The 20,083-nt window shown below is 35.6% G+C and overlaps 3 protein-coding genes across 3 annotated transcripts; 2 read left to right on the top strand and 1 right to left on the bottom strand.

The window, feature by feature from the left end:
- The first annotated feature begins 368 nt into the window (after positions 1 to 368).
- On the top strand, positions 369 to 5,757 carry LOC128989550 (WD repeat-containing protein 54-like). The gene is made up of 6 exons (XM_054411448.1): positions 369 to 488; positions 1,461 to 1,559; positions 2,318 to 2,504; positions 2,725 to 2,959; positions 4,158 to 4,392; positions 5,626 to 5,757. The coding sequence occupies exons 1-6, from the start codon at positions 369 to 371 to the stop codon at positions 5,755 to 5,757; spliced, it is 1,008 nt and encodes a 335-aa protein (XP_054267423.1).
- Positions 5,758 to 6,013: 256 nt separating this feature from the next.
- LOC128989548 (uncharacterized) lies at positions 6,014 to 17,460 on the top strand. Its single transcript, XM_054411447.1, has 4 exons — positions 6,014 to 6,187; positions 13,857 to 13,979; positions 15,231 to 15,472; positions 17,061 to 17,460. The coding sequence occupies exons 1-4, from the start codon at positions 6,077 to 6,079 to the stop codon at positions 17,458 to 17,460; spliced, it is 876 nt and encodes a 291-aa protein (XP_054267422.1). The 5' UTR covers positions 6,014 to 6,076.
- A 1,678-nt stretch (positions 17,461 to 19,138) lies between these two features.
- Positions 19,139 to 19,792, bottom strand: LOC128989547 (sentrin-specific protease 8-like). The gene has a single exon (XM_054411446.1). It carries the CDS (start codon positions 19,790 to 19,792, stop codon positions 19,139 to 19,141), a length of 654 nt encoding a protein of 217 aa, XP_054267421.1.
- Positions 19,793 to 20,083: the final 291 nt, after the last annotated feature.

Raw genomic sequence — 20,083 nt, 5'->3', positions numbered from 1 at the left:
AACATGAGTTTTAATTGTGTACACCGGTATCCAATTCAACACCACAAGATTTGTAACCTTTTTTAATAATCAAGCGGTATATTATCTGTATAGTCTTGTTACTCTCTATCAATTTAGTGGTGTAGTGGTAAACTGTTTAAGTGTGGGACCCCATCATCTCGGAAAACAAACCTGGGTCCCCTTTCAATAAAATAGGATTATTATAAAATCAGAGTGGGAACGCTGTTTCCAAACAATGCTATTATATTTACATCACTGCTGCCAGTGCTGCCCCATAAAAAAACACTAAAAGTCCCAATGACAAATGGCAACTGTCATCAGAATCCAATTACCTTAATGGTTTTTGTAGGTAGCATCAGCATATCAGCATGTACACGAAAGAAAAGACCCTTCAGCTGCTAACCTCTGCCTCGGCAATCCCCAACAACCTAGCAGTCAGCTGTTTACGGAGAGGAGCCACTGCCGAGTCCATCGCTGTAGTTCACCAGGTGACTATATCTCAATGAACATCAGCTCATTCTGAACAATTACATCCGCCCCACTTTTCCATATGGACTAGGCTTTAATCCAGGGTGCACAATTTTTAGAAGCTAAAAATTTCAAAAATTTTGGTTTTGTAGAGTAGCCTATGTGTTATTTGTTATGTAGTAATATTCCACTCTAAAAAAATCTCAATTTGGAGCTTAAGACATAAGAGCTCACAAATTTTGAGCAGTATTTTATTTTCCTAATAGCTTATGTACTCATTTTGAGCTACTTACATACTTAATTAAAAAATGTCGCGGACCCCCCCCCCCCCCTTTCAACTGTTGCTTCCCCTCGATAGGGTGGAGGGGGAAAATTTTTGTAGCCCAGGGCTCTATTCCCCCTAAACCAAGGAATGATCAAACCAGACATGTAGAATCATACCTCAAAAATAAAACTGTCTTCAAGTTCTTAATACAGGTGATAAAGCTACTGGATTATGCCATCGTTTAACCAATCAGATAACAATATTTGTAAGAACTTAAAAGATATTTTTTTCCATTATGAATTTCATTAAAATTTAATCCACCCATGCTTTGGAATGCATCTCAAATGAAATACTTTATTTGGTTACCATTCTTTGCTCACTCAGTACAGGGCCATACAAAGGGGGGAGGGGCAACCGGGGCAAGTTGCCCCGGGCGCCGTGAAGCTTCTATTATTGTATTAACATAGTATTGAAATATGCGAATGCAACTATTACTGAAGGGGACGGGGCGCCACTACCACGTTTGCTCCGGGCGCCGCCAACCCTAGGGACGGCCCTGACTCAGTATAGGCGATACACCAATGGACTTTTTCCACCAATATCAATACGAAAGAAAAGAATTTGCAGGGTGAGCCACCCTAAGGTCTCAAACATTCCAATTTTTGGACCTTTGAATAGATAGAGGTTCACAGCAAGTACACTCCAAACATGTTTATTCATTCTACAGGGTTTCATCAACATGGTAGGGGTGGGGGAAGAGGAGCTCAGTGCAAAGTACATCCCATGCACAGACACGGCACAACGACAGAGCGCCATGGTCACACAGGTTGGCACATACTTTGAATTAGGTAACTCATTTAAATAGTATATTGCTTAGAGATGTTGATATAAGAATTGCATTGATGAGTCGGTAAATTTAACAGACTGTGAAACTAAGGCAGCAAAATCTTGCATCCAAATTCCACCAATTTAACTATATCAGTAAATTCCATCCTTGTACTGTACCAGCTCACCACTCGCTATGCTATAGATACATTACATGTAGGGAGTAGGGCCTACATTGTACAGGCCTAAGAGGCCAATGTGGACAAGCACATGCATGGTTAAAAGAGGCAAGCATAACCCCCGTAATTCACACAGCAGGCAGGTTTTTTTCACTCAAAAACTCAGAAATTCTTTCTCTATATGTTTTTTACTTGAAATGAGTGATTAGCACAGTCCTGTACTTAGACCCTCATACACACTGGAACAAGTCAAAACCATCAGAAATTGATTCCAAAATTAAATGTTTTGGGAATTAAAAAATAAAAATTATTTGTGGTTCAAAATTTATCAAGAAATCAAGAACAATAAAGTAACTACTGTACTACAAAAAAAGAAAAATAAACTAAACAGCGCTAGAAAAGCAGGTTAGACTTTGTTTATTTATGTGGCTATGGACAAAATGGTGTGTATATTCTGTCATTTCTGTCAAACAAAGTGCAGGGGTAACCATCTGAACTAAAGGAGAGGTAAATCTGCTCTAGTAAATCTGTCGCTGCATTTAGTTTGAATATCTCTCACCGGTAAGTGTTGACATTGTAGGTGATGTGGTGCATGCTGGGAGGTGAGACTGTACTAGCAATCACGTCCACCCAGGGACTACAAATATTTGACCCAAGTGGTCTCGAGTGCAGATTCTCACACCCGTGTGAAGACGCCTCCGTCCCAAACTCGGGTGAAACATTTGCTCGAGGACTAGCTATCATCGCAGATGAATTCCTCTGTGTTGGTAAACTATTTCAATTGACAACTTTATATTTATGAAAAATTTTCCAATATATTTCATTGCAGTTAAAGATGAAAATTGTATTGCAAGTAACACAGCTTTTGCAATTACTTTTCTTGCGTGGCCATCAATTTCTGCTGTTGACTTGGTGATTTTTCTCAATCAACAAAACATCTGAAATCAGGAGGTTTGAGGTGCTATTACAACAGTTATTATGTCGTAGGAAATGCTACAGGCAGTGTGAGAGTGTTTGGTGTGCTGGGGGAGGACTGGGAGGTTGTATTTGTGGATCGCAAGCAGGAGCACGTAGAGGCCATCACAGACCTGGCAGCGTCCAGTGACCTGTTGGCATCAGCTGACGAGGGGGGAGCTGTCGTCCTGTGGAACCTCACTGGCGAGGAGCTTCTCAAGTCTTACAGCCTGCCTGACTACGGGTTGGTCAAACTTATCACCATTATGTAAATGCCCTTCCCAGACAGGCGAAATCGTGACATAGAACAGGAAAAAATTATAGGCAAAAATAAAAATTAATTTACCTTATTTGTGTTTTGTTATATAAGTATACATAAAATAAACACAATGGAACACTTCATACTATCGAAATAATGTTTTACTTGTTTTAGCTATGCGAATATACCCGCTACCTGTCTGCGGATGAGTAGAAAAGCAGCGGATGTATCCCCCACCCGTCTTTGAAGATATGACCATGACAACGTTAGACAATAAACAAAGAACAATATGTAAACAATAAATAAAGACAACGTAGTGTTGAGCGCGAAACATCGAGGGGGGAGCGTAGGAGAGGTGGCTAGTGTGCGGGAGAGGGGGTGGCGCGGGAGAGAGAGGGGAGTGCGGGAGAGAGCAGGAAAGTGGCGCCTTGGTACCGCGAAACATCTGGTTACGCTCAAGCACCTGCCAGTCTGTCTGAAGAGAAGGCGGATATATCCGCTTCCCGTCCGCAACATCTAAAACCATAAGTGGATATATCCGCCAGCCGTCCTTTATTGCCAAAGACTTAGGCAGATATATCCGTCACCCGTCCGTGAACGTGAAGGGTTAATAGTTTTAACTTTGAACAATTTGTGATATTGGTTAAAGGTTATTGCGGACATCACAATAGTAAAATACAAAACACAACGTTTTGGGATTCAAAATCTAATCCAGTCCTCAGGTGATATAAACTTAACAAATACATTACAAAGAGTGATTAATAATAGTCTGATGGAAAAGTAGAAACAACAAAATAGAAGAGTGATGTATGATGCCGCAAAAAAAGGGGGGGGGAATAATTTTGTTTATTCATATAACGAGCCTTACTACTTTTCTAGGGACGCCATTTGTGGTTGTCTCAATGTACAATTTGGTCAACCATGAGAATCCAGTCTCATTGGTGGCCATTTTACACAGAAAGACTATTGATTTACCGGGTGTCGAGTTAGTGAGTCTGTACTGTATTTTTATTCATCTTAGAAGTCTAACCCTGTGTCTAGTATTGAACAAATACAACCAAATCCAATTTTTCCTCTGAACACGTTGTAACGCTCTGAGCGTGATTGTAACATTGGCCCTTCAGAACAAAATATCCCTTTCTATGTGCTGTAACCTCAGCCATCAGCAACTAAGCAACTGTAATAACTGCTGTATTCCTGATTGCAGATCAGCCTGTACCAGTTTGCGGCTACACCAGCAGTTGTTGTTGGCTGGGTATGGTTCAGGCCACCTCAGGTTGTTCAGTGTGTCTCCAACACACAAGCCTGTATTGATGTGTGAGGTGGCGGCCCACGCTCGCTGGCTCACAGCAATCGACGTTGCTACCAATGCGAACCTAGCTCTCTCCGTGTCCGAGGATTCCTTCATCCGAATCTGGGAGATTAAAGGAGGAGATCAACCGGTATGTTGAAAAAACTATCAATTATTTGAGATGAGGACGCCACATAGGTGTGAATTTTAACCAAAATATGAGTGAAGGATGAATGTTGTCAGATACTTGTATTGTGTAGCTTTGTTACTGACTAAGATCAGCTGGTTCAGTCAGGATCATTTATTTAAAGCCCAGTGTACAGGAAAAGCTGCGTCCGGGTTTGAACCAGCGAACTTTAGATTGTTAGAGGAGTTTAACCACTAAGCTATCCAACCATATTATTACCTAACCATAAACTTCATTGTATTATGAGAACATAGATTGTTACGGTAATTAAAATTAGCATTAGCAATTATTGCTCAAAACAAATAACTGGTAACTTTGAGTCCTGAATAGTGATGTGCGTATCGATACGTATCAATACAGATATCGATACAAGGACCGCAAAATATCGATATTTTGTATCAATACGTGGGAGTGTATCGATATGCCCGTATCTATACACCTATAGCCAATATCGTATCGAATATCGTATTGTTTATTTATTAATATAAATCTTATTTTTAAGGTTAGAAATTTGTCTTCCCACCTTCCTTCCCTCAAAAGTAGACTAGTAGTGGAAATTTGATATTTTACTCTACCATCACTAAAAACACTGATAAAACATGTATTTTCAGCTATGTTTTGCAAATAACCTCAAAACTAGGGCCACCATTAATGGAAGTGGGGACCCTCATTATCCATAATATACTATTTAATGTGTAGGCTAAGTGGCATACCCACCATCATTATAAGTACTTTTTGGTTCAATTAATTATTATCCCTGTGTAAAAACTAGGAAAACAATAACAAAATGTTTTCCAATTTGAGTGTTTGCCGGAATTTGGAGGTTATGTATGTGAGTTTGATACAAATAAAAAGACACAGGAAGGAAACGGCTTTTCTGAGGTAAGATTACAAGCACTAACCCTCTTTACAAGCTTGTAAGTAACATAGTACTGTATTTGTCTATGCAGCTTGTATATTTGAGATATTTACAATTTTTTTTTAATTATAAATAAACAATACGATACGATATTTTATCCGATACGGGTAAAAATCGATACACGTATCGATACACCATGTTCCGATACGTATCGCACATCACTAGTCCTGAACCTGGCAACCTTTAAAGATTACCTCAACTGTTAATAAGATCTCTTTGTATGTCTGTGGATCAATAAAGTAACCATCAGCTAAATATATTCATTGAATTTGTTTTAGATTATGCAGCAGAAGTTTTACACTCAAGTGGAAGATGCGTTTCTTGTAGGAGGCAGATTTCTCACAAAGGACGGATCCTCGTTTTGTGTCTCATCTTATGATAGCAATCTAGTTCAGTGTTATAAAAGTTAATTGTTAACTACTATATGTTCATTTCTGTTCAACCACTGAATTCATCTTAAATAATTTATTTTTTACTGGTTTAAAATTTATTTAAATAACAACCTTCCTTCCTCATGATTCCCTTCATATGTTAGAATTTGAATTGTTAATTTAACTTGGAGACTCTTTATCTGATTGTTAAGTGCTAGATGCATTGATAGTGGTGGGGTGTGTGAGTGTGCGTGTGTTTACACCAAACAATAACAACCAAACAGTTTGAGTGAGTGTTTAAGCAGTTGATCGTTTTAAATCAGAAACAACTTTTTGTAGGGTACCTAACTTAATTCTAATGAAAAATCTTGCTTCGTCAAATCCTGAAATCCATTTCAAGGAGGTGGGCTTCAATGAGTTACCGGCAATACTAAGTAATTTGAAGAAAGACTGGCCACACTCTATTCACGTAAGCATGTGTGTTTTTATAGTTAATATGTGCAACCGCCCATTCCTTAAACAATTATATGGTTCAAAAGTTATTTTAACTTTTGTGATTTTCCCTATAAAATATCATAGTTACTCCCACAGCTTTCCCATGATAAAGGTTGTTAACAAGCTAACTGGAGAAAGTATGTGTCAGATTGCTGATTTTATTTTATATTCAACCATTGAATATAAGTATATTCACCATTTAAAAAAAGTAAGTCAAAGTAAGTCAACTTCTAAGGAGTCAGTGTTTTAAAGTAACTTATCTAGTGAATTACAAAGTTAAATGTTACATGGATGCAGTAAAGACATTGGTGAAGTACTATTCTAGTTACTGAATAATCAATCTTATATTTTATTTTTGAAAATACTTTGATATTAACAAATTAAAGTACTCACTTTCCAGTATGTAGAAAAACACATGTTTTGAAGCTCATATTTAACTGTACAGAATATCATTATGGGTACTGCTTCAAGAAAGTTAGTGTAAAATACAATAATTTTACTCACATATAAATGAATTGAAAACTGAAAGAGATATTATTTTACTCATAAAAACTAAAAGAAAATAAGAAATATTTGTCAGTTTGGTTAGAGTAGTTATTTCCTGGAGAAACATTAAAAACAAACTGATCTTCACGGCAACTACATGTTATCAGTTGTGGCAACTACAGACTACAAAGTTCATGTCTGTTATCTGAACTGGACTACATAAACTGACAACAATAGATTATAATTCATTGTTCCTAACTACAAGTAAAGTAGAGTTATTTGTTTTTCAAACTTTTCCTAATTAACAAATTGTGCTTTATTGTAAATCGTTTCATACTATATGACAAATCTGTATTATTGACTGATGACTCCTGTCTGTACAATGTTACTGATCTGGATGAAGAATCTGAACTTATATTATCATCTCTTTATAAGGACATCACTACCATTGTTGCAAACTATGATGAAGTAAAAGATACACCTTTATTGACAAATCTGACACAGTTAATTTTAAAAATGAATATGATGCACAGAAATGGAAAAGAAGTTTCTTATGATAATTGTAAATTAAAAGTGGAGTTGGATAATCTTCAAAATATTTTAAAAAAAGAAAAGGAGATGAGGTCTGAAGATATGAACAAGTCTTTTAAGATTCAAGACTCTGCGAATGAGGAAATAGATGAACTGAAGATGCAATTATCAAAACTACAGCAACAGGTAAACGAGCATAAAAATGAAAAGCAACGACTATCATCACAATATAATGAATTGCAAACTGCTTTACATGAAAAAAATGATATAATTTATAAACAAAAAGAGGAAAACGCCGATCTCAAATCCAAACTTACATTTCAAAAGAAACAACTCAAGCAGCCTGTGAAAGATGTTGATCTATGGTTTACAGATGACATAATGCAGGTATATTTTAATTCACTTCAAAACAGTACTAATGGCCGATTAGACATTCTTGTGCTTGGTCCTGCGATAACGCAACTTCTCAAAGTTGGAGCTACAAAGGACATACAAAGCCAGCTTGAGCTCTTATCATTTTCATCCAAACGCTTTATCTTGCTATGCATAAATAACAGCGTAGACGTAACTACACCTGATTCAGGTTCTCATTGGAGTTTACTGACTTGTGATCGTCAGACCAACAAAGCGTACCACTGGGATTCAGTTCGAGGAAATAACAGGGACGCTGCTCTCAGAGTCGCCAAAAACTTGGGGTTTGCTGATAATAATGTTGAAGAATTCCCATGCAAGCAACAACCAAACTCGTTTGAATGTGGTCTTAGTTCACTTGTGAATGCACATTTAGTGATTGAAAACATTTTAAAATATGACAGAATAACTACAGCTATTGATAGCATTGGTGTTGTGGAAAATTCAGTTGTAAAAAGTATGTCACTCAAACAAAAGGAACAACATAATACTGAGCTAATTGATGAAGATTCTCAAAAAACTAGAATACCTAGTGAACAAGTCTATTCAATTGCTAAACGAAAACTTAAGATGAGAAGTGACAAACATCAACTACACGAACCAACGGTTATTTCAACGCAAAATAGATTTGAACCACTGTTAACGTTGACACAAGGTGAGCTACAAAGTACCCAGTCAAACGATAAAGAATGTGATCCAAATGTTGCCTCAATCAGTTGTGATGCAACCTCAAACCCCAAATCAAACTTTCCAAATAATGACATAAAACAACTGAAATCTCTAAAAGTTGAAGTCATAGGAGACAGCCATGCTAGAGGTATTGCAGAACGGCTCATAGAAACATTTTCTAGTAATTTCCAAATACGTGGATCCACCTTCCCCAATGCAAAATTTGATCAGCTGACCAAGAATCATCATACCTGGGGAAATAACCATTTAACTGTTTTATTTGCTGGAGCTAATGATATATATAGTGGCGATGTAAAACCATTGTATCCAGGAATAAAAACTAAGGTGGCTAGTGTGAAAACACCTCTGTTTTTAATCAGCTTACCGTTCCGCAAAGACATTCCTCTTTCCCATAGGATTAATAATGACATTTTGAATTATAACATCTTCTTAAATGATGTAGCTCAACAAAACAAAAATGTATATTTCATCAATGGATCGTTGTTCTCTGCTAAGTATTACTACAAAGATGGAGTTCATCTGAACAGCAAGGGTAAATATAGAATTAGCAAATACATAAAAACAAACTATGACATGATTAACAGTGATGCAAGAGCTACGAAAAACTCTCATAAAGAAGTCAGGAGCACAACACTTCATGTTAACCAATTCCCAAAGAAATGTATCAATGAAGTTCATTCTGATCTGTTTGAGGCCCCGATGGACCAGGCTTTTGCCCATTGTGTCGCAAGGGATTTTGGAATGAAAAAAGGAATTGCTGCTAGGTTCAAGAGCAAGTTTGATGGAGTAACAGAGCTCAAGTCCCAGAATGTAAATGTAGGGGGCTGTGCATCTTTAAATGTTGATGGGCGTTACATATTTTACTTGGTAACAAAAGATTGCACCTATGGAAAACCAACTTACGAGACCTTGCAAAGCTCACTGAGATGTCTAAAGGCTAAATGCCAGGAGTTTAATGTTTCTAAGCTGGCAATGCCAAGGATTGGTTGTGGACTTGATGGACTTAAATGGAGCACTGTAAAAAATATCATCAGCAGAACCTTTCAAGACCTAGATGTGACTATCAACATTTACCAATTTAACTGTAGGGGAGTACCTGAATGGGAGATGAAAAAAACAGACGATCTAATTTCTGACAGTTCAACAAAGGACGGGCAGATTCAATCTCAGAAGAAGATCATTTCCGGTACCAATAAAAATACTCTAGAATCTGTGAACTCTGGAAACAATACCAATGATGCTAATCAACCTCAGCAAACTGAAGTACACAACAGGACCTCTGAAGTAAATTCACCTGAAACAGGCTTCTGCGGATTTGAAACACCTGATAGAAGTGAGATGGAAGAAATGAAAAAGAGACTGATTACTGTTCAAGACCAGATGCTCAACCAATCAGAGGGATGTGTCATACAGTCTGCACTCACTCTTCAGCCTTCTTCATCTACTCCAAGGATGTCCAAAAACGACTCTCCTAAAGGACATTATTTTTTAAGGAAAAGACAACCGAAATTGTATCCAGTATAGAATACAACACTACTTTAGGAGGTATGGCCAATGGGGAGTCAGAACAGATCCCTGCAAATCTAACAAATCATGAAATAAGAAAAGAAATTATTTCAGAAGATGTTAACTTTTTAAGCTTGAGCCGTCTCAAAAGTAAAGGGAGTTCATGGCTGGCTCACTTGAATATTCAAGGGGGGTTTATTGATAAATTAGACGATTTAAAAATACTATTACATAATTCATCAATCAATTTTTTGTGTCTAAATGAACATTGGTTAAAGGAAGAGCAGGGATTTGTTTTGAACTCCATTCCTGGATATAAATTAGGTGCAGCATATTATAGAAAGAACCATGTAAAGGGAGGATCATGTATAATATTGAAAGATTATATTGATTTTAAAGAAAGGGAAGATTTGGAGGTATTCAATCAGGATTTAGTATTTGAATCTTCTTCTATTGAGGTTCCAAAGCAAAACTTGATTATTGTCTCTCTTTACAGGATCCCTGATAGGAGTAATGTACCTTTATTTTTAAGTAAATTAGACCAATTTCTGACTGTTCTGTATAAAGAATCAAAAATTAAGCATATTTTTATCTCTGCTGATTTTAATATTGATGTATTAGACTCCACAAAACACCAACAACTCAAATCAGATTTTTTAAACCTCATCACTTGTTATGGATTTGTTATCAATTTTTGCACCCCCACAAGAATTGCTGGTAACAGTAAAACCTGTATCGATAATATTTTAGCAAACAATTTTTTTCAACACACCTTTCATGAAATACTTAATGTAGAACTAGGGATTTCAGATCACAGAGCACTTTTCATTAATATCACTTCTGTTGTCAATGAACACAAGAACACAGATAAAAATGCCAAAGGTGTTCTTAAGAGATCTTTTTCAAGTAGAAACCGCAGTTTATTTAGACACTCTTTACAAAATATAGATTGGAATCTTGTCAGTAACGAAACATTCCAAGTGAATTTCAATAACTTTTATGCTAAGTTTGTTGGAGTGTTTAATGAAGCCTTTCCCTTAAAAAATATACAACAAAAATTAAGGAGGGATAGTAAAAATAAAAATGATTGGATAACTGTGGGTATTAAAACATCTAGTATACATAAGAGACAACTACATCAGTTAGCAAAAACATCTGTGGATCCGTTATTTTTGGATTATGTAAAAAAATATAAGAAAATATTTAAATCTGTATGTAAGGCAGCTAAACTATTAAGTAACCGGCTTAAAATAAGCAATGCTACAGACAAATCCAAAGCAGCATGGAATATTGTAAAAACGGAGCTTGGCAACATTGAAAAATGTCAGAATTTTCCAAACTTGATAGTTAACGACAAGGAAGTGACATCAGGGTCTGAAATTGCTAACGTTTTAAATATTAAATTTTTACAATCAACCAATTCATTAAATATTGTGCCTTGTGTTGAAGATGCCCTTGGTTTCCTTGACAGGGTTTTGCCACCTTCTTTGCCAGTTTTTTGTTTCAGTTGTGTATCAATGAAAGAAGTAAAAGATGTTATACGTTCAATTAAAAATAAGAAGTCTGTTGGATGGGATGAAATCTCAGTAGACCTCATAAAGGACAATGTAGACATAATTGCCAAACCTCTATGTAAATTAGTCAACCAATCTCTAACTGAGGGAATCTTCCCTGACCAGATGAAATATGCAGTAATAAAACCAATTTTTAAAAAAGGTGGAGTCAATAACCCAGATAATTATCGACCAGTGTCAATACTGCCAGTTTTATCTAAGGTTTTTGAAAAAATAGTTTGTAAACAAATTGTAGCATTTTTTGAATCAAATCATATTTTTTCCAGCAGTCAATATGGGTTTAGATCTGGCAGGAATACTTCAATGGCAATTACTGAATTGGTAGAGCACATCTTGGAGGCCTTGGATGGATCACAGAGGGTATCTGGTATTTTCTGTGATCTATCTAAGGCTTTTGATTGTGTATTGCATGAGATTCTATTAGAAAAGTTAAAAAAATATAATTTCTCAAAAACTGCAATTTCTTGGCTTTGTTCATACTTAAGTAACCGTAAGCAACGAGTTGTAATAGAAAGAGATTCATTAAAATTTCAATCAGATTGGCAAAAGATTTCAGTTGGTGTTCCCCAGGGTTCAATCCTGGGCCCAATATTGTTCTTAATTTATATAAATGATCTTGATGGCAACATTAATACAAACCTCATTTTATATGCAGATGACACCACTGCCCTGCTTAAGGCTCAAAGTGTACATGAGCTTAAAATACTTACTGTCAATGCTATGGAGGAACTTGAAGTATGGTTTCGTACTAATGGACTAAAACTAAATTGTGAAAAAACAAATCTAATGAAATTTCAAACAGCACAAAGTAATGACCCTACAACATTTGCAGTTGAATTTTTAAATACTGAAATTACATCTAAAATACAGAATAAATTTTTGGGATTAACAATTGACCAAAATTTAAACTGGAAAAAATACATAACAATACTCGGTAATAAACTGAATTCTTCTTGTTTCCAAATGCTTGTGTTAAGGGATAGAACTGATTTGGAAACTAGATTAATGGTTTGTTTTGCCTATTTTTATTCCATTATGAAATATGGAATTGAGCTATGGGGTTCATCAGCTGACTGGAAAAAAATATTCAAGTTTCAAAAAAGAATTGTTCGCATTATGACATTTTCGCGGCCACGAGTCTCATGCAAGCCAATCTTTAAACAGTTAGGATTATTGAGCCTTCCCTCTCTCTATATATATTCATGCTTACTGTTCATTCAGAAGAATTTTGATCTTCTTTGTGGACAGCAGCATTTACATGCATACAACACAAGGTGCAAAGACAATTTTCAATACCGAATACATAACTTAACAATCTATGAAAAGGGCCCTAGTTACATGGGTTTGAAGTTCTTTAATAATCTACCGACAAACATTAAAAGCCAAATCCGTTTAAAGAGTTTTAAGAATACTCTAAAAAGTTATCTTTTAAACCAAGTATTTTACTCTGTAAGTGACTTTTTACAAAATTAAGCAGCATTGTTATATGTAATCGTTGTTTTAGAGTCAGACAAAAATGTTCTGTAACTTAATTGTATTTTTAGGTTTATATTGAATTGACAATGTCACCAGTTTAATAGCTTTGCTATGTACAAATGTTTTTATGTGACAATAAAGTGAATTTGAATTTGAATTTGACTATTACAGGGTGTTTATAAAAAACGTTTGCAACTTTTAAACCACCATCATACTTAATTTTCTCACTTAAAGGCTAAGAAATAACCATCAAAGACTAGGAAATCATTTCAAGTGTTTTGGTACATAGTAAGGAATTTACTCAACTTTCAATGTGTTTTCCATTATTTGCTGGCGGATAATCAAGTCTGTATTCCAGTTTGGATCAAACACAACCTAAAATAAGACAATTTATTTCTGTTGAAGTTTGAAATTTGAAGTTTGTAAGCACGGAATGTAAGTAAATTTAAGATTTGGTGTATGGTAGGGTGTTTTGTGTTTAATTCACGTGATGCGCATCTCATAGACTTTTTTTTTAACTGTTCACAATCATCACAATCTTCATTGCTGGGCTCGACCATTAAACTTCTTGTGATCCAAACTGCCGCTGTTCATAAACTTATAGTACCAAAAAGGAGGATTCCTACTGTATCTTGGTCAAAATCTCTGTTGAACAACAACATGATACTTGGTTTCAATGAACTACTCTACACACTGCACTTTGAGCTTTCATTGCGATTCTAAAGAGAATCGTCAATTATTTATTATTGATTACCAAGCAATAGTATTAACTAATAAGCTGATGAAACTGCTACTGATTAAAACTTGTTGGGCTACTCCTTGATATGGTGTTTTTAGAAAACCTTTACGTTAGGCCTACATGGAACGAGAATGGAAGGACGGCCAAGTTGTAAAGCTTTTATACAAATATGACTTAAAATAGTGTTATTACTGGTTCCATGGCGTAATCTTAACAATCATCTGTTTTAGACATACTATTTTTTGCTTAACTTTGTAAACTGGACTAAGCAACACTGGAATGGAGAGTTCAACTTTTACTGTCCTGATGTGGGTTCAAGCACCAAGAGTGTTATGGCTGTTGTCAAGTTCAAGGTATTGTTTGGGAAAAAATTATAATTACCGTCTTCTCTGTTGGCCTGATAAATAGGTACACAGTAATCATGAGATATTTCTTTGTGAAAGACCCACAGAAGGTGAAATAAACAGTGAACAACTTGAGTAAATATTGATTATATGCACAGATTTTTAGTTTAACATCAAATCAATAATTTTGCTACATTTTACGATAGACAAATAGAATTAAATATACACCCACAGCAGTGCTGCGGTTAGCATAAGTTCTGGCATCCACCGCTTGGAGTGTCGTGTAGTTAAGTAGCGTGTGTGCCGTAACTACACGACACTCCAAGCGGTGGACGCCAGAACTTATGCTATTCACAGAACTGCTTTCGGTCTATATTTAGTTCTACTAGTGTCTCTGTTGCTCGAATTCGAGCAATTGCTAAGTATTAGAGGCGTTATTTTAAAAGGAATAACGGTCATAATTTCTGATGACTTTAAAAGATTCGACCAAAAGATTATGGAAAGACTCAAGATGTACATAACAGAATATATCAATTTATCCAGGCTCTCTCGCTTTTTTCCATTGTAATATTTACGCTAATCCAAATTCAAATAGTAAATATTTCATTTCAACCAAGTCAGTAAATGTTTGTCGCAAACTGTATTAGCAAACTTATTGAATGTTTAGAATTAACATATGCTCTCCTTCTCACTTTTAACTTCTGACAACAGCTGGAGTTTCATAACAATTTATATTTCCCATGTTAATCTTATGGAGAAATACGAAACTTTAAAGGTCCCCAGGGCCTCACTCTCTAATTATTTCCCTAAAAAGAAAGTTTCCTGCACAACTTCAAGTTACGCAGGTTACGCTCTTTCCAATGGCACCAAAAACATGTCAATCGGTTCAGTAGTTTCGGAGGAGTAATTGTCACAAAAAACATGCTTGCGTATTAAATAAGTAATAGTTGTCTATGATTTTACTGACCATTACTGAGTAGACTAACCCGTTCAAAAATTGTTGTTATTGGTATAGGTTTTTGTGTTTATAATATTTAAAAAAATTGTAAGGTAATTGAAAAGGTATATGAATATGTATGATTAAATCGATCAATAATTTTTGGGGCTCAAAAGATTAAGTTACCTAACATTTTAATATGCCTGTTAACATATTCAAATGTTTAATATTGTGACTCATGACAAAAAATTAAAATTGTCAACATTTTTTTATAGAAGTTCAGACCTTGTATACAACTGGAATAATAAATTATGCTATTTTAGGATGGTCATACTTTTGTCCAATACCACTGTCTGGATGAAGTGAGCTGCAAGAGTATTCATAAAGCCATTAAACATACTAATGTCCTACATTGGGATCAACTTTTGATTTTCGAAGCAATACATGAAAGACTTGTTCCAGGCTTACAAGAAATTATTCAAGAAAAAGGTCTAAGAGTGATAAAAAATGACAAATGCTTCCAAGTCTGGATGCCTCCAACCAGAGTGAGGAGTTTGAACGAGTCGTAAGTTCATAAGTAGGTTTGGACAGTCTTTTTAAGAAGATAGAAGTTGTATGCTACAAAACTATTATTGTAGATAATGTTTTTTACTATATTGTCTGAGGAATTCCTCCACCGCTTATTGAATATTACCAAGAATGTGCTTTGAGATTCATAATGTAAAGTAGCTATGGCTTTGTCCCATTCTGGAGCAAAAGTTTTAACGGTTCAAACAGTACTCACAGAATGGTATTTGAGAGTGAAGTTCATATGATTAGGCTATGGGGTAAAAATAGATTTTTCCCATTCTTGACCCTCAAAACGTAAAGATTTTCTAAATTTCTCTTGACTATTTTGAAGAGCTTAAAAAATAATTAATTTAGTAAATAGAAGTGTTTTTGTCTTGTTATTGGCTATGGAGAAAATTCCAAAAAATGTTAAATTTAAAATTTCTATGTTATTCTTATGGCAAAGAATAAGTAAAAACTGTTATAGTTTGCTTGTTTATAGGTACAGTATGTATTTTGATCAAACTTGTCAAATTTATATATCTAATATATAAAATTCTCGTGTCACAGTGTTTGTCTGCAAACTCCTCCGGAACGACTTCACCGATCGGTATGAAATTTGGTGTGTAAATTCTGTAGGTATGCGAATCGGACGTAAACTATTTCCCGTTTCGAAATTCTTAAAAGGGCTCCACCCCAGTGGCTCTGGAGTTTCCCATGTTAACCTTATGAGAAATGGAATTAATGAATCTTAACAGCTGTTTCAATTAAACAAGTTGGTTCTGTTCTATGATGTTCAATAGCATTAAAGTTACAAGGATTACCAACAGGGTGCAGCACTATTATTTCTTTTACATTTATGACAACAGCTAATTTGCAACCAAAAGGTGAGTGAGCGTAGCGAACGAACTTCAACCTGGAGGCGAGTGAGCGTAGCGAACGAGCTAACCTGGAGGCGAGTTAGCGTAGCGAACGAGCTCCAACCTAAAGGCAAGTGAGCGCAGCGAACGAGCTCCAACCCAAAGGTGAGTGAGCGTAGCGAACGAACTTCAACCAGGACGTGATTGAGCGATGCGAACGAGATCATCTTGAAAATTAAACGTAACGGTACTTTCTTTCCATCGGTCTGTCTTAGGGGAAACCTATAACTTAGGCGATACGAAGTTCGCCGGGTCAGCTAGTATATATATATATATATATATATATATATATATATATATATACTAAGCTATTAATATTTCACAAAAAACGCTCTTTATTACCCTCTGTGTAAAGCAAACCTAGGTACTCATTAAACCTAATGTTGTTTGAATAGATTTAAGTGAAAATCAAATCAGGTAAATGGAAATTTGCTTAGTCAGCAGGTTTGTTGCGGGGGTTCTATTATTTAACTTTTTTGTTGCCTACGTTCTTAAGATGGTTAACTTTAGGGATGAACTAGAAACTACAAGGCCTACCTCGAGGACACAGGCAACAAAAGGTGTTATTTGTTCTTGCTTGATGATTATACCGTGAGGAAAATGCAGGAACCCAACATGGGCAGTGTAAGTTAATTACCTAAACCATTCATTAGATATGTGCTTTCATTAAAATTGGTTTTTCAGACTGCCACCCCAGATAACTCTATGTTCTTTGGATGGAAACCACACACAACAAATCCACAGATACTGGGGATATTCTGGACCAGGAACTGAAGTAATAGTCAGAGATAGTCTTACACTGAACGGTGGTCTTGGTCTCAGAATTGGCAAAAACCACAGTTATGTAGGATGGTCAGTGGAACAGCATTATGGGGGGATAGGCATGTTGTATGTTCATCCGGAGTATCGAAGACAAGGATATGCTGCAGCGTTGGTAAAAACTATGGGAAAACAAGCTGTTCTCAAAGGAATTGATCCTTTTGCCATTATTGAAGAAAACAATAATATGTCTAGAAATCTATTTGAAAAACTCCACTTTGAACATATTTGTACGGTTCACTGGATTGGAGTACAGGCAGGATAGTATGTGAATATTTGGAATCCACGTATGTATATTTTATAATGTACCGGTACTAGAATTAGACGTTTTCCAATGACTTGTGTAGTATAAGTTCTAAAGGAAATAAATTGATCTTAAATGTCTCATGTCTTATATGTCACGTTTTTAGCCCCTCAGCTCATGTACATATCGGTAATGTAAGACTGAATTACAGTTCTAAATCAATGTAGGTATCCCATAGTTTGTATATGTTGAAGCTGCTTTTAAAGGTAATTACTTTGTAAGTTGTTTTCACACAATCTCCAAACAAATAGTAGTAGTGAAGGCCTACCAAAAATTTTGTCAAATAGGCCTACTTCTTTTTAGGCCTACCTTAATTTTTAAAAAGCTAAAGGCCTATGACTTGTTTCCGGACCAGTATAAAAACGGTACATAATAATACCACTTTACCTTAAATGGAAAATCTTATCTTGTCTTAAACCATATTACTATCTGGGAGGGCCAGCCTAGCCCTGTTGTCAATTGGACACTGTTTTGTGTATTGTGACTGTTCTATAGCCTATAGGTTCAATTTACAATTTTCAGTGACTTTCAATAGTTAATAGACTACAAAATAACTTAATAATAAATCGATTAAACAGCCACAATAGGCCTACGACAAGTTGTTCGAAAGCTTTATCGTTAATGAACTGAGAATTAACTGTGAAAACTTTAATGAATTCAAAACCATAAGACTAGGCCTAACGCGAAAGAAATATGGACACATAGTAAATACATAAGATTTTTGACCAGGCGGTGGATACTGAATTGTGTGAAAGGAGCGTAACATGGCAATAGAATCATTATTTGATTTACTAAATGTTCTTTGCTGATTAATAAACATGAGAATGTAATTCTTACTGTTTTTTAATACCACCATAAACAAGTTTTGCTATTGCTCATAGCGCTAGTTTACAGGGTACTTACGTATTAAACGGAGGCCACATTTTGTCAGCGCGCTGCGGCGGTTATGTTAGGTTGGGTTATCATAATAGAAAGTATAACTCGTCTGGTATCGTTCGATTCATAACGAAGCGAGGAAAGTCCTACACACATAATATTTACGATAACCCAACCTAACATAACCGCCGCAGCGCGCTGACAAAATGTGGCCTCCGTTTAATACGTAAGTACCGTTTACAGCTTAAATGATTAGGCCTGCTATATTTGGGCAAACACCATAGGAGTCAAGGGACTATTAGGAAATTATAATAAAACCTAAGACACATGTTAATAGTAAACAAACTTTATCAACAAAATTTAAGGACTAACCTCAAAACAATTCCGAGGTTAAACATATTAACGGATATAAAACAACATGTTTAGGAAGTAAGTTAATGCTAAGATTAGAATAATTAATTTGTACTGACATGATATATGTTTAAAACAAGTACCGGTAAGTTAGTCTGCCTACATTAAATAAGAAATTTTCTTATCCTATAAGTAAGTTAATACTGCTGCAAAAAGACCACAAATTTGAAATCCTATTTTTGTTAAATTTTTCCAGGCCTAGAGTGTTAAAGGCAAAATGGTTGGTACATAGCAACAATCATATGCTCTTTTTATTATTTTTTTTTTTTTTTTTTGCTCAAGAATAAATATTAGGCTTCTGTGATAGTTTTGGCCTAGTCCTGGCTAAGTGGAAACTAACCTAATGTTACCATTAATCCTGATTTTTGCTCTTTTCCACTTGTTCTGAAATGATTTCTAGGAGTTCATTACGCATGTTAACAACAATATCTTTCTTTATGAATGGGACTTGTTCCAAATGTCCATGGGTAGTAACATGATGTGCTAGGTTTTCTAGATTGCAGATCAAGTAGATTCCACAATCATAGGAGTTATCTTGTTGAAGAGATGTCATCTCTTCCAAATTAACCTCAGAGGAAGGGCTAAAGTAATTACCTACATTGCGAGCTAGCTTCAAAGCTGGTTGGTAGTTCGTGTGTGAGGATGAATCGAGATGATAGAACTTGTTTTCAAGGCGATTGTAGACCAACAAACTCCAATGAGAGCCACCAGCCGATTTTCCAGAGTCATTCACAGCCATAAAAATAAAATCTTTGTGCTGAGCCTCCAAGGGGTCTAGGAAGATTGGAATTTCACTTGAGGGGCTTTCTTTGAGACATTGGGTGACCTCCGGTCCTATGAAAAGCAACTCATTGTGGTTTCTGAATAGTTCTTGTTCCAAATAAACAAAATAAAAACTTATGATTGCATCATTCAGCCATCCATTGCTTTGGAGAATTTTCAAATCAGATTCTCTAATGATACAGTCGTAGTAACTAAACACAACCACGTCTTCTTTTCTTGTCATTTTATATCTTCGTCAAATCCGACGCAAGGTAAACTATACAACAATATTAATTCTGTATTAATCCGATTTAATCGAAAACCTCATATCACACTTGCACGTAGTATTTGAGTAATTTGACACTTAAATTTTGACATTTCAGATCAAGGGTACAAAAGCAAGCAAAGCAGACGACTAGACGAGTCAAAATAAAAACAATATGTTTTTGTAACTACTGTTCATAGTTTAGACAAAAAGGCGGACGACATAGTGCTTAACCGAACCGCTTAGCCTAGTCATGATGAGCGTTATTGT

The sequence above is a fragment of the Macrosteles quadrilineatus genome, unplaced genomic scaffold, assembly GCF_028750875.1.
Source record: "Macrosteles quadrilineatus isolate MER2022 unplaced genomic scaffold, UCM_ALF_1.0 Scaffold_3__2_contigs__length_128488019, whole genome shotgun sequence".
Taxonomy (NCBI): Eukaryota; Metazoa; Arthropoda; class Insecta; order Hemiptera; family Cicadellidae; genus Macrosteles; species Macrosteles quadrilineatus.
Note: the sequence above shows the minus strand (reverse complement) of the source record. Positions and strands in the feature narration are given on the sequence as shown.

Bases quoted from the DNA above. Each gene is read 5' to 3' on its own strand.
- LOC128989550 (XM_054411448.1), top strand. From the start codon at position 369: ATGTACACGAAAGAAAAGACCCTTCAGCTGCTAACCTCTGCCTCGGCA. The intron at 2,505-2,724 runs GTAAACTATTTC...ATTATGTCGTAG, and splicing joins AGATGAATTCCTCTGTGTTG to GAAATGCTACAGGCAGTGTG. The intron at 2,960-4,157 runs GTAAATGCCCTT...TCCTGATTGCAG, and splicing joins GTCAAACTTATCACCATTAT to ATCAGCCTGTACCAGTTTGC.
- LOC128989548 (XM_054411447.1), top strand. From the start codon at position 6,077: ATGAAAAATCTTGCTTCGTCAAATCCTGAAATCCATTTCAAGGAGGTG. The intron at 13,980-15,230 runs GTATTGTTTGGG...ATGCTATTTTAG, and splicing joins TGGCTGTTGTCAAGTTCAAG to GATGGTCATACTTTTGTCCA. The intron at 15,473-17,060 runs GTAAGTTCATAA...TTGGTTTTTCAG, and splicing joins GTGAGGAGTTTGAACGAGTC to ACTGCCACCCCAGATAACTC.
- LOC128989547 (XM_054411446.1), bottom strand. From the start codon at position 19,792: ATGACAAGAAAAGAAGACGTGGTTGTGTTTAGTTACTACGACTGTATC.